Source organism: Petromyzon marinus, chromosome 43 (assembly GCF_048934315.1).
Source record: "Petromyzon marinus isolate PM22_M1 ecotype Great Lakes invasive population chromosome 43, UKy_Petmar_22M1.pri1.0, whole genome shotgun sequence".
In the NCBI taxonomy this organism is placed as follows: Eukaryota; Metazoa; Chordata; class Hyperoartia; order Petromyzontiformes; family Petromyzontidae; genus Petromyzon; species Petromyzon marinus.
The window spans coordinates 3,571,325-3,585,767 of NC_133709.1; the positions used below are offsets into that span (position 1 = coordinate 3,571,325).

Genomic DNA, 14,443 nt, shown 5'->3' on the forward strand with positions numbered 1-14,443 from the left:
CCACAACTGCCCCGTGTCTCACCCACAACTGCCCCCGTATCTCACCCACAACTGCCCCGTGTCTCATCCTCCCCTCCCCCACCGCGTACCGGGCAGCACGCGCCCCGGCGCCACGAGTTCGGCGTGGTCACGGTTGGTGGCGAGGAAGAGGCACCCGGGGCGTGCCAGGTAGCAGCACGCCTTGATGAGCTTCATGTAGCTGAAGTGCTCGTCAAACGCCACCAGCACGGCGCCCACGTCTGGCTCCAGCGGCAGGTTGGTCCACTGCTCCACGTCGCCAAAGGCCGGCTCGGGCCCGGCCTCAACGTAGCTACGTGGTTTGGTGGCGAGAGAGTTTCGGGAAGTACGGTGAGGATAGGAGGGGCGGGGGGGGAAATAGTCGGGAGTCTTTAGTGAGACTGCGGGGAGGAGGGAAGTCACAGCGACGAACATTATTACGGAAGACGAGACGATATGATAATCGAGGTGTCATGGGAGGGGTGTAGGAGGGGAAAAGCCCCACCTGTGGGAAGATCTTCATCCTTCCATCCCCGCCATCCCCCCCCTCCTCCTCCTCCTGGCTTCCCACCTCTCCTCATTCCGTCACTCTCAGCAACACACCCAGTGCCCGATCATCCCAGCAGCACAAGTAGCTACACATGCAGCTACGGGCCACGCACTTTCAAGGGCCCCGCGCTATAAATGTTTTAAAGCTATCAATTCGGGTTTGGTGACTCTGCACTTGCTCTATTACTATAGTACTATAACGCCTTCAACTTTAACGAACGACTGGGTGTTTAAGGTTATCGATTTGTCGTATTATCTAGCGGTATAGCAAATAAAAAAAATACAATTACTTTACAATGCAAGTTAAAAAATGTGTTTTAATATTTACGTGTTTTTTTTATTTAATTTAGGGCCCCTTTATAACATCATGCTACAGGCCCCGCACTTAGATTAATCCGACACTGAACACATCCTTCACCTCCACCCCTCTCAACACCTCGCCGCATGCCCCCCCCCCACTCCTCTCCCTCCCTGTTGTCGTCATCCTTACCTGTTGCCCGATTCCCTCATCTGTCTCTCTCCACTCCTCCCTCTTGCTCATCGATTCATCCCACACGCCCCCACCCCGCGTCTCACCTGAGGCCTGCATCGCTCATCCCTCCTCCTCTCTAACCCCCCCCCAAGCCCCTCTCCTCCACGTCACCTGATGTCCACGTCGCTCGCCTGCCGGCACACGGCCGCAGCATCCCTCCAGACTCCCCCACCCCTCCAGACTCCCCCACCCCTCCAGACTCCCCCACCCCTCCAGACTCCCCCACCCCTCCAGACTCCCCCACCCCTCCAGACTCCCCCACCCCTCCAGACTCCTCCACCCCTCCAGACTCCCCCACCCCTCCAGACTCCTCCACCCCTCCAGACTCCCCCACCCCTCCAGACTCCCCCATCCCTCCAGACTCCCCCACCCCTCCAGACTCCCCCACCCCTCCAGACTCCCCCACCCCTCCAGACTCCCCCACCCCTCCAGACTCCCCCACCCCTCCAGACTCCCCCATCCCTCCAGACTCCCCCACCCCTCCAGACTCCCCCACCCCTCCAGACTCCCCCACCCCTCCAGACTCCCCCATCCCTCCAGACTCCCCCACCCCTCCAGACTCCCCCATCCCTCCAGACTCCTTCATCCCTCCAGACTCCTCCATCCCTCCAGACTCCTCCATCCCTCTAGACTCCCCCATCCCTCCAGACTCCTCCATCCCTCCAGACTCCTCCATCCCTCCAGACTCCTCCATCCCTCCAGACTCCTCCATCCCTCCAGACTCCTCCATCCCTCCAGACTCCCCCATCCCTCCAGACTCCTCCATCCCTCCAGACTCCCCCACCCCTCCAGACTCCCCCACCCCTCCAGACTCCCCCACCCCTCCAGACTCCCCCACCCCTCCAGACTCCCCCATCCCTCCAGACTCCTCCATCCCTCCAGACTCCCCCATCCCTCCAGACTCCTCCACCCCTCCAGACTCCCCCACCCCTCCAGACTCCTCCATCCCTCCAGACTCCCCCATCCCTCCAGACTCCCCCACCCCTCCAGACTCCTCCATCCCTCCAGACTCCCCCACCCCTCCAGACTCCCCCATCCCTCCAGACTCCCCCATCCCTCCAGACTCCCCCACCCCTCCAGACTCCTCCATCCCTCCAGACTCCTCCATCCCTCCAGACTCCCCCATCCCTCCAGACTCCCCCATCCCTCCAGACTCCCCCACCCCTCCAGACTCCTCCATCCCTCCAGACTCCTCCATCCCTCCAGACTCCTCCATCCCTCCAGACTCCTCCATCCCTCCAGACTCCCCCATCCCTCCAGACTCCTCCATCCCTCCAGACTCCCCCACCCCTCCAGACTCCCCCATCCCTCCAGACTCCCCCATCCCTCCAGACTCCCCCACCCCTCCAGACTCCCCCACCCCTCCAGACTCCCCCATCCCTCCAGACTCCCCCATCCCTCCAGACTCCCCCATCCCTCCAGACTCCCCCACCCCTCCAGACTCCCCCATCCCTCCAGACTCCCCCATCCCTCCAGACTCCCCCATCCCTCCAGACTCCCCCACCCCTCCAGACTCCCCCATCCCTCCAGACTCCCCCATCCCTCCAGACTCCCCCACCCCTCCAGACTCCCCCATCCCTCCAGACTCCCCCACCCCTCCAGACTCCCCCATCCCTCCAGACTCCCCCATCCCTCCAGACTCCTCCATCCCTCCAGACTCCTCCATCCCTCCAGACTCCCCCACCCCTCCAGACTCCTCCATCCCTCCAGACTCCTCCATCCCTCCAGACTCCCCCATCCCTCCAGACTCCCCCATCCCTCCAGACTCCTCCATCCCTCCAGACTCCCCCATCCCTCCAGACTCCTCCATCCCTCCAGACTCCCCCATCCCTCCAGACTCCCCCATCCCTCCAGACTCCTCCATCCCTCCAGACTCCCCCATCCCTCCAGACTCCTCCACCCCTCCAGACTCCCCCATCCCTCCAGACTCCCCCATCCCTCCAGACTCCCCCATCCCTCCAGACTCCCCCATCCCTCCAGACTCCCCCATCCCTCCAGACTCCTCCATCCCTCCAGACTCCTCCATCCCTCCAGACTCCTCCATCCCTCCAGACTCCTCCATCCCTCCAGACTCCTCCATCCCTCTAGACTCCTCCATCCCTCCAGACTCCCCCATCCCTCCAGACTCCTCCATCCCTCCAGACTCCCCCATCCCTCCAGACTCCTCCATCCCTCCAGACTCCCCCATCCCTCCAGACTCCCCCATCCCTCCAGACTCCTCCATCCCTCCAGACTCCCCCATCCCTCCAGACTCCCCCATCCCTCCAGACTCCCCCATCCCTCCAGACTCCCCCATCCCTCCAGACTCCTCCATCCCTCCAGACTCCCCCATCCCTCCAGACTCCTCCATCCCTCCAGACTCCTCCATCCCTCCAGACTCCCCCATCCCTCCAGACTCCTCCATCCCTCTAGACTCCCCCATCCCTCCAGACTCCCCCATCCCTCCAGACTCCCCCATCCCTCCAGACTCCTCCATCCCTCCAGACTCCCCCATCCCTCCAGACTCCTCCATCCCTCCAGACTCCCCCATCCCTCCAGACTCCCCCATCCCTCCAGACTCCCCCATCCCTCCAGACTCCTACATCCCTCCAGACTCCTCCATCCCTCCAGACTCCTCCATCCCTCCAGACTCCTCCATCCCTCCAGACTCCTCCATCCCTCCAGACTCCCCCATCCCTCTAGACTCCCCCATCCCTCCAGACTCCTCCATCCCTCCAGACTCCTCCATCCCTCCAGACTCCTCCATCCCTCCAGACTCCTCCATCCCTCCAGACTCCCCCATCCCTCTAGACTCCCCCATCCCTCCAGACTCCTCCATCCCTCCAGACTCCCCCATCCCTCCAGACTCCTCCATCCCTCCAGACTCCTCCATCCCTCTAGACTCCTCCATCCCTCCAGACTCCTCCATCCCTCCAGACTCCTCCATCCCTCCAGACTCCTCCATCCCTCCAGACTCCCCCATCCCTCCAGACTCCTCCATCCCTCCAGACTCCTCCATCCCTCCAGACTCCTCCATCCCTCCAGACTCCTCCATCCCTCTAGACTCCCCCATCCCTCCAGACTCCCCCATCCCTCCAGACTCCCCCATCCCTCCAGACTCCCCCATCCCTCCAGACTCCTCCATCCCTCCAGACTCCCCCATCCCTCCAGACTCCCCCATCCCTCCAGACTCCTCCATCCCTCCAGACTCTCCCATCCCTCCAGACTCCTCTATCCCTCCAGACTCGTCCATCCCTCTAGACTCCCCCATCCCTCCAGACTCCTCCATCCCTCCAGACTCCCCCATCCCTCTAGACTCCCCCATCCCTCCAGACTCCCCCATCCCTCCAGACTCCCCCATCCCTCTAGACTCCCCTATCCCTCCAGACTCCCCCATCCCTCCAGACTCCCCCATCCCTCCAGACTCCTCCATCCCTCCAGACTCCCCCATCCCTCTAGACTCCCCCATCCCTCCAGACTCCCCCATCCCTCCAGACTCCCCCATCCCTCTAGACTCCCCCATCCCTCCAGACTCCCCCATCCCTCCAGACTCCCCCATCCCTCCAGACTCCTACATCCCTCCAGACTCCTCCATCCCTCCAGACTCCCCCATCCCTCCAGACTCCCCCATCTCTCCAGACTCCCCCATCCCTCCAGACTCCTCCATCCCTCCAGGCTCCCCCATCCCTCCAGACTCCCCCATCCCTCCAGACTCCCCCATCCCTCCAGACTCCCCCATCCCTCCAGACTCCTACATCCCTCCAGACTCCTCCATCCCTCCAGACTCCCCCATCCCTCCAGACTCCCCCATCCCTCCAGACTCCCCCATCCCTCCAGACTCCTCCATCCCTCCAGACTCCCCCATCCCTCCAGACTCCTCCATCCCTCCAGACTCCTCCATCCCTCCAGACTCCCCCATCCCTCCAGACTCCCCCATCCCTCCAGACTCCCCCATCCCTCCAGACTCCTCCATCCCTCCAGACTCCTCCATCCCTCCAGACTCCCCCATCCCTCCAGACTCCTCCATCCCTCCAGACTCCCCCATCCCTCCAGACTCCTCCATCCCTCCAGACTCCCCCACCCCTCCAGACTCCCCCATCCCTCCAGACTCCCCCATCCCTCCAGACTCCCCCACCCCTCCAGACTCCCCCACCCCTCCAGACTCCCCCATCCCTCCAGACTCCCCCATCCCTCCAGACTCCCCCATCCCTCCAGACTCCCCCACCCCTCCAGACTCCCCCATCCCTCCAGACTCCCCCATCCCTCCAGACTCCCCCATCCCTCCAGACTCCCCCACCCCTCCAGACTCCCCCATCCCTCCAGACTCCCCCATCCCTCCAGACTCCCCCACCCCTCCAGACTCCCCCATCCCTCCAGACTCCCCCACCCCTCCAGACTCCCCCATCCCTCCAGACTCCCCCATCCCTCCAGACTCCTCCATCCCTCCAGACTCCTCCATCCCTCCAGACTCCCCCACCCCTCCAGACTCCTCCATCCCTCCAGACTCCTCCATCCCTCCAGACTCCCCCATCCCTCCAGACTCCCCCATCCCTCCAGACTCCTCCATCCCTCCAGACTCCCCCATCCCTCCAGACTCCTCCATCCCTCCAGACTCCCCCATCCCTCCAGACTCCCCCATCCCTCCAGACTCCTCCATCCCTCCAGACTCCCCCATCCCTCCAGACTCCTCCACCCCTCCAGACTCCCCCATCCCTCCAGACTCCCCCATCCCTCCAGACTCCCCCATCCCTCCAGACTCCCCCATCCCTCCAGACTCCCCCATCCCTCCAGACTCCTCCATCCCTCCAGACTCCTCCATCCCTCCAGACTCCTCCATCCCTCCAGACTCCTCCATCCCTCCAGACTCCTCCATCCCTCTAGACTCCTCCATCCCTCCAGACTCCCCCATCCCTCCAGACTCCTCCATCCCTCCAGACTCCCCCATCCCTCCAGACTCCTCCATCCCTCCAGACTCCCCCATCCCTCCAGACTCCCCCATCCCTCCAGACTCCTCCATCCCTCCAGACTCCCCCATCCCTCCAGACTCCCCCATCCCTCCAGACTCCCCCATCCCTCCAGACTCCCCCATCCCTCCAGACTCCTCCATCCCTCCAGACTCCCCCATCCCTCCAGACTCCTCCATCCCTCCAGACTCCTCCATCCCTCCAGACTCCCCCATCCCTCCAGACTCCTCCATCCCTCTAGACTCCCCCATCCCTCCAGACTCCCCCATCCCTCCAGACTCCCCCATCCCTCCAGACTCCTCCATCCCTCCAGACTCCCCCATCCCTCCAGACTCCTCCATCCCTCCAGACTCCCCCATCCCTCCAGACTCCCCCATCCCTCCAGACTCCCCCATCCCTCCAGACTCCTACATCCCTCCAGACTCCTCCATCCCTCCAGACTCCTCCATCCCTCCAGACTCCTCCATCCCTCCAGACTCCTCCATCCCTCCAGACTCCCCCATCCCTCTAGACTCCCCCATCCCTCCAGACTCCTCCATCCCTCCAGACTCCTCCATCCCTCCAGACTCCTCCATCCCTCCAGACTCCTCCATCCCTCCAGACTCCCCCATCCCTCTAGACTCCCCCATCCCTCCAGACTCCTCCATCCCTCCAGACTCCCCCATCCCTCCAGACTCCTCCATCCCTCCAGACTCCTCCATCCCTCTAGACTCCTCCATCCCTCCAGACTCCTCCATCCCTCCAGACTCCTCCATCCCTCCAGACTCCTCCATCCCTCCAGACTCCCCCATCCCTCCAGACTCCTCCATCCCTCCAGACTCCCCCATCCCTCTAGACTCCCCCATCCCTCCAGACTCCCCCATCCCTCCAGACTCCCCCATCCCTCCAGACTCCCCCATCCCTCCAGACTCCCCCATCCCTCTAGACTCCCCCATCCCTCCAGACTCCCCCATCCCTCCAGACTCCCCCATCCCTCTAGACTCCCCTATCCCTCCAGACTCCCCCATCCCTCCAGACTCCCCCATCCCTCCAGACTCCCCCATCCCTCCAGACTCCCCCATCCCTCCAGACTCCCCCATCCCTCCAGACTCCTCCATCCCTCCAGACTCCTCCATCCCTCCAGACTCCTCCATCCCTCCAGACTCCTCCATCCCTCCAGACTCCTCCATCCCTCTAGACTCCTCCATCCCTCCAGACTCCCCCATCCCTCCAGACTCCTCCATCCCTCCAGACTCCCCCATCCCTCCAGACTCCTCCATCCCTCCAGACTCCCCCATCCCTCCAGACTCCCCCATCCCTCCAGACTCCTCCATCCCTCCAGACTCCCCCATCCCTCCAGACTCCCCCATCCCTCCAGACTCCCCCATCCCTCCAGACTCCCCCATCCCTCCAGACTCCTCCATCCCTCCAGACTCCCCCATCCCTCCAGACTCCTCCATCCCTCCAGACTCCTCCATCCCTCCAGACTCCCCCATCCCTCCAGACTCCTCCATCCCTCTAGACTCCCCCATCCCTCCAGACTCCCCCATCCCTCCAGACTCCCCCATCCCTCCAGACTCCTCCATCCCTCCAGACTCCCCCATCCCTCCAGACTCCTCCATCCCTCCAGACTCCCCCATCCCTCCAGACTCCCCCATCCCTCCAGACTCCCCCATCCCTCCAGACTCCTACATCCCTCCAGACTCCTCCATCCCTCCAGACTCCTCCATCCCTCCAGACTCCTCCATCCCTCCAGACTCCTCCATCCCTCCAGACTCCCCCATCCCTCTAGACTCCCCCATCCCTCCAGACTCCTCCATCCCTCCAGACTCCTCCATCCCTCCAGACTCCTCCATCCCTCCAGACTCCTCCATCCCTCCAGACTCCCCCATCCCTCTAGACTCCCCCATCCCTCCAGACTCCTCCATCCCTCCAGACTCCCCCATCCCTCCAGACTCCTCCATCCCTCCAGACTCCTCCATCCCTCTAGACTCCTCCATCCCTCCAGACTCCTCCATCCCTCCAGACTCCTCCATCCCTCCAGACTCCTCCATCCCTCCAGACTCCCCCATCCCTCCAGACTCCTCCATCCCTCCAGACTCCTCCATCCCTCCAGACTCCTCCATCCCTCCAGACTCCTCCATCCCTCTAGACTCCCCCATCCCTCCAGACTCCCCCATCCCTCCAGACTCCCCCATCCCTCCAGACTCCCCCATCCCTCCAGACTCCTCCATCCCTCCAGACTCCCCCATCCCTCCAGACTCCCCCATCCCTCCAGACTCCTCCATCCCTCCAGACTCTCCCATCCCTCCAGACTCCTCTATCCCTCCAGACTCGTCCATCCCTCTAGACTCCCCCATCCCTCCAGACTCCTCCATCCCTCCAGACTCCCCCATCCCTCTAGACTCCCCCATCCCTCCAGACTCCCCCATCCCTCCAGACTCCCCCCATCCCTCTAGACTCCCCTATCCCTCCAGACTCCCCCATCCCTCCAGACTCCCCCATCCCTCCAGACTCCTCCATCCCTCCAGACTCCCCCATCCCTCTAGACTCCCCCATCCCTCCAGACTCCCCCATCCCTCCAGACTCCCCCATCCCTCTAGACTCCCCCATCCCTCCAGACTCCCCCATCCCTCCAGACTCCCCCATCCCTCCAGACTCCTACATCCCTCCAGACTCCTCCATCCCTCCAGACTCCCCCATCCCTCCAGACTCCTACATCCCTCCAGACTCCTCCATCCCTCCAGACTCCTCCATCCCTCCAGACTCCTCCATCCCTCCAGACTCCTCCATCCCTCCCAGACTCCCCCATCCCTCTAGACTCCCCCATCCCTCCAGACTCCTCCATCCCTCCAGACTCCTCCATCCCTCCAGACTCCTCCATCCCTCCAGACTCCTCCATCCCTCCAGACTCCCCCATCCCTCTAGACTCCCCCATCCCTCCAGACTCCTCCATCCCTCCAGACTCCCCCATCCCTCCAGACTCCTCCATCCCTCCAGACTCCTCCATCCCTCTAGACTCCTCCATCCCTCCAGACTCCTCCATCCCTCCAGACTCCTCCATCCCTCCAGACTCCTCCATCCCTCCAGACTCCCCCATCCCTCCAGACTCCTCCATCCCTCCAGACTCCTCCATCCCTCCAGACTCCTCCATCCCTCCAGACTCCTCCATCCCTCTAGACTCCCCCATCCCTCCAGACTCCCCCATCCCTCCAGACTCCCCCATCCCTCCAGACTCCCCCATCCCTCCAGACTCCTCCATCCCTCCAGACTCCCCCATCCCTCCAGACTCCCCCATCCCTCCAGACTCCTCCATCCCTCCAGACTCTCCCATCCCTCCAGACTCCTCTATCCCTCCAGACTCGTCCATCCCTCTAGACTCCCCCATCCCTCCAGACTCCTCCATCCCTCCAGACTCCCCCATCCCTCTAGACTCCCCCATCCCTCCAGACTCCCCCATCCCTCCAGACTCCCCCATCCCTCTAGACTCCCCTATCCCTCCAGACTCCCCCATCCCTCCAGACTCCCCCATCCCTCCAGACTCCTCCATCCCTCCAGACTCCCCCATCCCTCTAGACTCCCCCATCCCTCCAGACTCCCCCATCCCTCCAGACTCCCCCATCCCTCTAGACTCCCCCATCCCTCCAGACTCCCCCATCCCTCCAGACTCCCCCATCCCTCCAGACTCCTACATCCCTCCAGACTCCTCCATCCCTCCAGACTCCCCCATCCCTCCAGACTCCCCCATCTCTCCAGACTCCCCCATCCCTCCAGACTCCTCCATCCCTCCAGACTCCCCCATCCCTCCAGACTCCCCCATCCCTCCAGACTCCCCCATCCCTCCAGACTCCCCCATCCCTCCAGACTCCTACATCCCTCCAGACTCCTCCATCCCTCCAGACTCCCCCATCCCTCCAGACTCCCCCATCCCTCCAGACTCCCCCATCCCTCCAGACTCCTCCATCCCTCCAGACTCCCCCATCCCTCCAGACTCCTCCATCCCTCCAGACTCCTCCATCCCTCCAGACTCCCCCATCCCTCCAGACTCCCCCATCCCTCCAGACTCCCCCATCCCTCCAGACTCCTCCATCCCTCCAGACTCCTCCATCCCTCCAGACTCCCCCATCCCTCCAGACTCCCCCATCCCTCCAGACTCCCCCATCCCTCTAGACGCCTCCATCCCTCCAGACTCCTCCATCCCTCCAGACTCCTCCATCCCTCCAGACTTCTCCATCTCTCCAGACTCCTCCATCCCTCCAGATTCTCCCATCCCTCCAGACTCCCCCATCCCTCCAGACTCCCCCATCCCTCCAGACTCCCCCATCCCTCCAGACTCCCCCACCCCTCCAGACTCCCCCATCCCTCCAGACTCCCCCATCCCTCCAGACTCCCCCCACCCCTCCAGACTCCCCCATCCCCTCCAGACTCCCCCATCCCTCCAGACTCCCCCATCCCTCCAGACTCCCCCATCCCTCCAGACTCCCCCATCCCTCCAGACTCCCCCATCCCTCCAGACTCCCCCATCCCTCCAGACTCCCCCATCCCTCCCAGACTCCCCCATCCCTCCAGACTCCCCCATCCCTCCAGACTCCCCCATCCCTCCAGACTCCCCCATCCCTCCAGACTCCCTCCATCCCTCCAGACTCCCCCATCCCTCCAGACTCCTCCATCCCTCCAGACTCCTCCATCCCTCCAGACTCCCCCATCCCTCCAGACTCCCCCATCCCTCCAGACTCCTCCATCCCTCCAGACTCCCCCATCCCTCCAGACTTCCCCCATCCCTCCAGACTCCCCCATCCCTCCAGACTCCCCCATCCCTCCAGACTCCCCCATCCCTCCAGACTCCCCCATCCCTCCAGACTCCCCCATCCCTCCAGACTCCTCCATCCCTCCAGACTCCCCCCATCCCTCCAGACTCCCCATCCCTCCAGACTCCTCCATCCCTCCAGACTCCCCCATCCCTCCAGACTCCTCCCATCCCTCCAGACTCCCTCCATCCCTCCAGACTCCCCCATCCCTCCAGACTCCCCCATCCCTCCAGACTCCTCCATCCCTCCAGACTCCCCCATCCCTCCAGACTCCTCCATCCCTCCAGACTCCCTCCATCCCTCCAGACTCCCCCATCCCTCCAGACTCCCCCATCCCTCCAGACTCCTCCATCCCTCCAGACTCCTCCATCCCTCCAGACTCCTCCATCCCTCCAGACTCCTCCATCCCTCCAGACTCCCCCATCCCTCTAACTCCCCCATCCCTCCAGACTCCTCCATCCCTCCAGACTCCTCCATCCCTCCAGACTCCTCCATCCCTCCAGACCTCCTCCATCCCTCCAGACTCCCCCATCCCTCTAGACTCCCCCATCCCTCCAGACTCCTCCATCCTCCAGACTCCAGACTCCCCATCCCTCCAGACTCCTCCATCCCTCCAGACTCCTCCATCCCTCTAGACTCCTCCATCCCTCCAGACTCCTCCATCCCTCCAGACTCCTCCATCCCTCCAGACTCCTCCATCCCTCCAGACTCCTCCATCCCTCCAGACTCCCCCATCCCTCCAGACTCCTCCATCCCTCCAGACTCCTCCATCCCTCCAGACTCCTCCATCCCTCCAGACTCCTCCATCCCTCTAGACTCCCCCATCCCTCCAGACTCCCCCATCCCTCCAGACTCCCCATCCCTCCAGACTCCCCCATCCCTCCAGACTCCTCCATCCCTCCAGACTCCCCCATCCTCAGACTCCCCCATCCCTCCAGACTCCTCCATCCCTCCAGACTCTCCCATCCCTCCAGACTCCTCTATCCCTCCAGACTCGTCCATCCCTCTAGACTCCCCCATCCCTCCAGACTCCTCCATCCCTCCAGACTCCCCCATCCCTCTAGACTCCCCCATCCCTCCAGACTCCCCCATCCCTCCAGACTCCCCCATCCCTCTAGACTCCCCTATCCCTCCAGACTCCCCCATCCCTCCAGACTCCCCCATCCCTCCAGACTCCTCCATCCCTCCAGACTCCCCCATCCCTCTAGACTCCCCCATCCCTCCAGACTCCCCCATCCCTCCAGACTCCCCCATCCCTCTAGACTCCCCCATCCCTCCAGACTCCCCATCCCTCCAGACTCCCCCATCCCTCCAGACTCCTACATCCCTCCAGACTCCTCCATCCCTCCAGACTCCCCCATCCCTCCAGACTCCCCCATCTCTCCAGACTCCCCCATCCCTCCAGACTCCTCCATCCCTCCAGACTCCACCATCCCTCCAGACTCCCCCATCCCTCCAGACTCCCCCATCCCTCCAGACTCCCCCATCCCTCCAGACTCCTACATCCCTCCAGACTCCTCCATCCCTCCAGACTCCCCCATCCCTCCAGACTCCCCCATCCCTCCAGACTCCTCCATCCCTCCAGACTCCCCCATCCCTCCAGACTCCTCCATCCCTCCAGACTCCTCCATCCCTCCAGACTCCCCCATCCCTCCAGACTCCCCCATCCCTCCAGACTCCCCCATCCCTCCAGACTCCTCCATCCCTCCAGACTCCTCCATCCCTCCAGACTCCCCCATCCCTCCAGACTCCCCCATCCCTCCAGACTCCCCCATCCCTCTAGACGCCTCCATCCCTCCAGACTCTCCATCCCTCCAGACTCCTCCATCCCTCCAGACTTCTCCATCTCTCCAGACTCCTCCATCCCTCCAGATTCTCCCATCCCTCCAGACTCCCCCATCCCTCCAGACTCCCCCATCCCTCCAGACTCCCCCATCCCTCCAGACTCCCCCATCCCTCCAGACTCCTCCATCCCTCCAGACTCTCCCATCCCTCCAGACTCCCCCATCCCTCCAGGCTCCCCCATCCCTCCAGACTCCTCCATCCCTCCAGACTCCCCCATCCCTCCAGACTCCCCCATCCCTCCAGACTCCTCCATCCCCTCCAGACTCTCCCATCCCTCCCAGACTCCTCTATCCCTCCAGACTCGTCCATCCCTCTAGACTCCCCCATCCCTCCAGACTCCTCCATCCCTCCAGACTCCCCCATCCCTCTAGACTCCCTCATCCCTCCAGACTCCCCATCCCTCCAGACTCCCCCATCCCTCTAGACTCCCCTATCCCTCCAGACTCCCCCATCCCTCCAGACTCCCCCATCCCTCCAGACTCCTCCATCCCTCCAGACTCCCCATCCCCTAGACTCCCCCATCCCTCCAGACTCCCCCATCCCTCCAGACTCCCCATCCCTCTAGACTCCCCCATCCCTCCAGACTCCCCCATCCCCTCCAGACTCCCCCATCCTCCAGACTCCTACATCCCTCCAGACTCCTCCATCCCTCCAGACTCCCCCATCCCTCCAGACTCCCCATTCTCCAGACTCCCCATCCCTCCAGACTCCTCCATCCCTCCAGACTCCCCCATCCCTCCAGACTCCCCCATCCCTCCAGACTCCCCCATCCCTCCAGACTCCCCCATCCCTCCCAGACTCCTACATCCCTCCAGACTCCTCCATCCCCCCCCCCTCCCCCAGAACTCCCCATCCCTCCAGACTCCTCCATCCCTCCAGACTCCTCCATCCCTCCAGACTCCCCCATCCCTCCAGACTCCCCATCCCTCCAGACTCCCCATCCCCCCAGATCCCCCATCCCTCCAACTCTCCCCCCCTCCAGACTCCCCCATCCCTCCAGACTCCCCCATCCCTCCAGACTCCCCCATCCCTCCAGACTCCCTCCATCCCTCCAGACTCCTCCATCCCTCCAGACTCCCCCATCCCCTCCAGACTCCCCCATCCCTCCAGACTCCCCCATCCCTCTAGACGCCTCCATCCCTCCAGACTCCCCATCCCTCCAGACTCCTCCATCCCTCCAGACTTCTCCATCTCTCCAGACTCCTCCATCCCCTCCAGATTCTCCCATCCCTCCAGACTCCCCCATCCCTCCAGACTCCCCCATCCCTCCAGACTCCCCCATCCCTCCAGACTCCCCCATCCCTCCAGACTCCTCCATCCCTCCAGACTCCTCCCATCCCTCCAGACTCCCCCATCCCTCCAGCTCCCCCATCCCTCCAGACTCCCCCATCCCTCCAGACTCCTCCATCCCCCTCCAGACTCCCCATCCCTCCAGACTCCCCCATCCCTCCAGACTCCCCCATCCCTCCAGACTCCCCCATCCCTCCAGACTCCCCCATCCCTCCAGACTCCCCCATCCCTCCAGACTCCTCCATCCCTCCAGACTCCTCCATCCCCCAGCTCCTCCATCCCTCCAGACCTTCTCCATCTCTCCAGACTCCTCCATCCCTCCAGACTCTCCCATCCCTCCAGACTCCCCCATCCCTCCAGACTCCCCCATCCCTCCAGACTTCCCCCATCCCTCCAGACTCCCCCATCCCTCCAGACTCCTCCATCCCTCCAGACTCCCCCATCCCTCCAGGACTCCCCCATCCCTCCAGACTCCCCCATCCCTCCCTCAGACCGCCTCC

The 14,443-nt window shown here is 63.4% G+C and overlaps 1 protein-coding gene and 1 long non-coding RNA gene across 3 annotated transcripts in view; both read right to left on the minus strand.

The window, feature by feature from the left end:
* The window catches only part of LOC142930786 (uncharacterized), a 58,834-nt gene that overhangs the window by 5,805 nt on the left and 38,586 nt on the right, over positions 1 to 14,443 (minus strand). The gene's annotated exons all lie outside the window — the stretch shown is intronic.
* Positions 1 to 14,443, minus strand: part of LOC116951518 (glycerol-3-phosphate phosphatase-like) — a 39,042-nt gene that overhangs the window by 5,805 nt on the left and 18,794 nt on the right. For both annotated transcript variants that reach the window (XM_032970204.2, XM_032970203.2), the window contains exon 3: positions 90 to 310. In XM_032970204.2, the coding sequence (XP_032826095.1) occupies positions 90 to 310 (221 nt within the window). The remainder of the gene's footprint in view (positions 1 to 89; positions 311 to 14,443) is intronic.